Source organism: Strigops habroptila, chromosome 9 (assembly GCF_004027225.2).
Source record: "Strigops habroptila isolate Jane chromosome 9, bStrHab1.2.pri, whole genome shotgun sequence".
Taxonomy (NCBI): Eukaryota; Metazoa; Chordata; class Aves; order Psittaciformes; family Psittacidae; genus Strigops; species Strigops habroptila.
The window spans coordinates 22913492-22918777 of record NC_044285.2 but is presented as its reverse complement, the minus strand read 5'-3'; the positions used below and the strand labels follow the sequence as shown (position 1 = coordinate 22918777).

The following is a 5286-nucleotide window of genomic DNA, read 5'->3' as shown; positions in this document are numbered from 1 at the left end:
GTCGCGCCGCTCAGGGCCGGGGCGCTGCGCGCAGGGCATGCCGGGACGGTGGCGGGCTGCGCCGGCGCGGCGGCTCGGCAGGGGCCGGGGCAGCGCCCCCGTTACCGGACGGTGGGAGCGGGCGGCGGCAGCGCGGGTGGTGGGGCCGGAGCACAGCGGCCGCAGCTCTGCCCTCGCCTGGGGCAGGACCGACCCGTCCCTCCTGCCTCGTTATCCCGATGCACCCACCCGTCCCAGCCGCACTCCCGCGGCCTCCCCGGGCACTGCACCCGTGCCCGCGGTCCCTGCGCGGCCGGAGCAGGGCAGGGATGCTCATGGGGATGGGGGCTGGAGGCGGGCTGGTGCCATGAGGAGCACAGAGAGTCACAGAATCCCAGGCTCTGGGGTTTGAAGGTTTGGTTGAAGGGACCTTAAAGCTCCTCCAGCTCCAACCCCTGCCGCGGGCAGGGACACCTTCCACTAGAGCAGGTTGCTCCTGTGTCCAACCTGGCCTTAAACACTGCCAGGGATGGGGCAGCCACAGCTTCTCTGGGCACCCTGTGCCAGCGCCTCAGCACCCTCACAGGGAAGAGCTTCTGCCTCAGAGCTCAGCTCAATCTCCCCTTTGGCAGGTTAAAGCCATTCCCCTTGGCCTGTCCCTACAGGCCCTAGTCAAAAGGTCCCTTTGTTCCCAGCGGGACCTGGAGGTGTCTCCAGGAATGGAGCCCCCCCTCCAGCACAGGGCTCTGAGAGAGGAGGCGCAGATGAGCTCCCTGCACTGCAGGGGATGCTCTGCCTGCGCCGTGCCGTGCCCCCCACCCGCACCAGAGCCCCGCAGCAGCGGCTCCTCTTCCCCTCAGCCACTGCCCCCTGTCCCTGGCAGTGAGGGCGCTGCGGAGCGGGATCCCCGCTGTGGGTGCAGAAGCCGCGGTCACTGCAGGGTGCTGCACAGCCGCTGCTCCGGCCCTGCAGTCCTGCCTGCCTCCATGGCCGGGCACAAGCTGCTGCTCCGGCCCCGCTCCGCGCTGCGGGCAGCCCTACTGCCGCAGAGGAAGCAGCGGGAGGGCTGGGGAAGCAGCAAGAGGCCACGTGTAAAGTGTGTTCACTCCCACAGCACACCCACGGCCGGTGCCCGCTGCGGGGACGGCTCTGGCGGCACCGGCAGCTCAGCGAGGGTGCGCGGGTGGCTTTGCAAAGCAACAGCGGCAGAGCTCGGGCTCCGCGAGAACGGGCCGCAAACATCCTGCAGGGAGCTGGTGGGTTGGTCCCCGGCACTGACTCAGGCTGGATCCACCTACGAGATCCACCTACGAGACACCAGCCCACCCGCAGCGCCGGGACTGCTGCACAGGCGCCTTCCCTTGGGTTTATTCCGTGTTGCGCAGTTTAGGAACAGCATCAGCCGTGTGATGCCCAGTCTCAGACGTTTCCCATGCAAGGTGGATGCCACAGACCGCCTGGTATTTGGGGGTTTTTAACGGCACTTTTATTTTTGCTGCTTGCTCTAGGGTGAGGAGGCCTCGGGACAAAGGCAGGTTCTGGATGAGGACTGGATATGGCCTTGAACAGTCGTGTCTACTGGTGGGGCAGATGGCAGAGGTGGAAACAACTGCTCGTGAGCATAGAGCCCCCGTTTCAGATCAGGGGACGTTCTTAGCTAAGAAACCTCTTCTGAGGGAAATATTCTTGCTGTATGGATTAAATAGGCATGGTTTAATGAGAATCAATGAAATCTGGTTATAGTCTCTGGCAGATTCAACAGCCTGGCCAGTGCTGCAGCATGGCAGGGCACAAAGAAATGCTCCCATGGGAGGAGTCAGTGCATAGGGACCCTTGCAAGTCCCAAATCCAGCCCTACAGCCCTGGTGGGACAGAGCACCGCTCCTGCCTGGGGCTTCCCAGGCTCAGAGGCAGCCGTTCCTCCTGCTCCTTCAGCCAGTTACTCATTAACCCCCTTTATAGCCCAGGCCAAACAGTGACGGCACAGCCCATGCTGCCCCACATCTGTGCTGCCCTGCTCGCCTTGCCAGCTTCTATGTGGATACTGCTGCTGCTGCAGAACGGCAGGAGCCTCCTTGGGGTCCCAGTGCCACAGCAGAGCCCAGATGCCCAGAATGGGGCTGGGGAATGGCCCAGGCTGCAGCTGTAGGACCCCGAGTTTGGTTTAGGATGGGCAGCGACTGGCAGTGCTTGCGGTCCAGGATGGATTTAAGGACACGCACACACCTCCAAGACTCTGCTGCCAGAGAGCTGGTGCTGCAGGCAGGGGGCAGGGCAGGAGGAGCCAGGTCTGGGCAGCAGTGGGCGAAGGATGTTGGCTTGCAGAATGAGCACTAAGGGCTTGGACCTGGGAGACACTAGGCTGCTCTTGCTGAGCTCTTCAGGCAAAACCCAACATGTGGGGTGCCTGGGGCTGGTGCCAAACAGGCCGTGCTGTGGGAGGCTGGAATTTGGCCATGCCGATGGGGAATTAGCATCCAGATTGGTCCCACCCTGGTCTGTGATGTCCTCCAGAGCCAGCAGGCCACAAGTTCACGGTCACGATGCAGGAGATGAGCTAGAAAGCTGGTGACAGCCGCTCCTTACCGTGTCAGTGGTGGAGCTGCAGGCAGGACACGGTGGGGACAGACGTGGTGCCCCTGCCGGGGAAGCAGTGGCCACCACCCGGGTGAAGGAGGATCCTCCTCTTCACGCCCGCAGCCAGCTGGGAGAGCTGCAGCCGCATGTCCCTCTGCCAGAAGGAGTAGAGCAGCGGGTTGAGGAGGGAGTTGCCCAGCCCCAGCAGCCAGAGGTAGTTCTCAATGACCCTGGTGGGGAAGCACTCGGAACAGACAGTCTGGATGATGCTGGCGATGAAGAACGGCAGCCAGGACAGCGTGAAGCACCCGATGAGCACGGCCACGGTGCGCATGGCCTTCATGTCGCTGGTGGTGCGGGCCGGGGGGCAGGCGGCGCCCGCCAGCCCAGCCTGCTCCACCTCCTGGATGTGCTGCACGTGCACGGAGGCGATTTTCAGCATGTCACAGTAGAGATAAATGAAGAGGAAGAGTGCTGGGAAGAAGCCGACGCAGAAGACAGTGAGCATGTACGTGGGGTGGAAGACCCCAAAGATGGAGCACTTCTCATGGTTGGTGACCTTCTGAAAGCCTGGGGTGAGGACCGGGAGGAAGCCGATGATGGCAGCGACCAGCCAGAGCCCTGCCAGGCACACCCCGACCCGCAGGCCTGTCATCAGCTGGAAGTAGTGGAAAGGCTTCCTGATGGCCAGGTGCCTGTCACACGCGATCAGGGTCAGGGATAGGATAGAGGCGGCAGAAGAGGAGGTCACGAAAGACATTCTCAGGACGCAGAAGATCTGGCGAGGATAAAAGGGCTGGGAAAACTCATCCATGACCAGCCCCGTGACTGTGAAGCCAACCAGGGCATCCGCAATGGCGAGATTGAGGACGAAATAGAGCCCCTTGGAGCCATTCTTCTGGATGAGGCAGAGGAGAGCGATGGCCACCAGCGCATTGGCAGTGATGATGAGTGAGGCCAGCACAGCGAGGATGGTTCCCAGGACTGAGCCAGCCATGGCTGTCCCCGTGGGGCACAGCCACAGGATGGTGCGTCCCCAGCACGGTTCTAGGGCATCCCTCACCTTGGGCTTCCCGAGTGCAGCTCCTCACTCCGGCGGTGCCGCAGCAGCCGGTGGCATCTCTGGGCTGGGAGCGGAGCTCTGCTGAGCCGCTGCCTGCGGAAGGGACCGGAGCACTCCCAGCACCCGCTGTGCCCACAGAGGTCCCTCCCCTCTAGCCACGTTTCCAGACAACCCTGGAGCAGGAGGTGAGCAGCGAGCGCCTGGGCAGGAAGCTGCCACGATGGCACACAGGGTGGTGGCTGTCCCCCCGCCAAGTACCAAGGACCTGAGCAGAGATGGTGGTGGCAACAGGGAACAAGCAGAGGGACTTCCCAGCACCCAGCCCCACTGGTCCATGTGGGTCACATAGTTTGTGGGGTCCCTGCCAGAGCCAGGTCAGCCTCTTGCTGCAGGGACCAAGGGAACACCACCGATCCCTTGGAGCAGCAGCCGTAAAGGTGACGTGGTTGTAGAGAGGAAAAGAACTGACAAGAAATTTCAGCTAAACCACAGGTCCACGAGCCTGGGAACACAGCGTGTCCTCTGCAGGTGCAGCTGGGACACTGCAGTGCCCTTGGTAAGCCCAGAAAAAAGAACATGCCGTAACCTACAAAGGGGCCTCCTAACAAGCAGAAGTCGGGAGCTGGCGTCCTCTGCCTGCTTATGGATCCATGTAAAAGTAACTGGCTTCCCACCCAAACCAAGTCCCCCTCTTTATGAGTGCATGAACTTCTCCACATCATCCTTCAGACCTTCTGGGGATGCCCGGGGTGACTCCAGGCTCCGGGACTTCTCCAAAGAGAGACTTCACCCGTCATCAACCTCACCCCGGGAGCAGCACAGTAATACAATACTTGGAATGGAATGCACAGACTTGCTACTAACACTACAAAAAAAAAAAAAAAAAAAAAAAAAAATATTCTATTTCATGGATTCATGGAACAGTTTGGGTTGGGAGGGACTTTAAACATCATCTAATTCCAACCCCCTGCCATGGGCACGGACACCTCACACACTCGCTTTACTAATCACAAGTGTATTTACCTTACTAATAGTAACTTGTAACAAAGAGATTCATGGAAACAAAGCCTCTGTGTCCTTGTGTATTAGAGTCCAATGAACTCAGTGGCACATCCCTCACACTCTCACAGCGTGAGTGACCCACACAGGCCAGGACTCTGACTGCTCCATCCCTTTAAACCAAGTGCAACAAATCACCTCTCCTGTTTCATGAGCCGGAAAAATCAGAGCTGCCAGGAAACAGGCAGGTTCAAACCTTCCTCTGTCAAACAGTAACCAGAGGCTGGGGAGAGGCTGGGATCTAGGCACAGGGCAGGACCTGGCACCGTGGTGTGGAGATGCTGCAGAAACGTGAACTGTGGCCACTGTGGATGGAGCTGCAGAGTGGGGAAGCCCCTTGTGGACACCCTGGGTCTGCTCCGCAGGTGGCCACGGGAAGGGCTCTGGTGGCCTCACACCCCTACACCTCCTCTTGTGTTTGCCCATGGTTTCATCGGGGGTGAGTCCAGAGGAGGCCACAGAGCTGCTGCGAGGGCTGGAGCAGCTCTGCTCTGGAGCCAGGCTGAGAGAGCTGGGCTGGGGCAGCCTGGAGAAGAGAAGGCTCCTCAAGGGGAGACCTTAGAGCAGCTCCAGTGCCTAAAGGGGCTCCAGGAAACCTGGAGAGGGGC

The 5286-nt window shown here is 60.6% G+C and overlaps 1 protein-coding gene across 1 annotated transcript; it reads right to left on the bottom strand.

Annotated features, from left to right (window-relative positions):
* Positions 1-2115: 2115 nt before the first annotated feature.
* Positions 2116-3913, bottom strand: GPR119 (G protein-coupled receptor 119). Its single transcript, XM_030498642.1, has one exon. It carries the CDS (start codon positions 3551-3553, stop codon positions 2570-2572), a length of 984 nt encoding a protein of 327 aa, XP_030354502.1. The 5' UTR covers positions 3554-3913; the 3' UTR covers positions 2116-2569.
* Positions 3914-5286: the final 1373 nt, after the last annotated feature.

What these genes read in the sequence shown, in the direction of transcription:
- GPR119 (XM_030498642.1), bottom strand. Translation starts at nt 3,553, where the DNA reads ATGGCTGGCTCAGTCCTGGGAACCATCCTCGCTGTGCTGGCCTCACTC.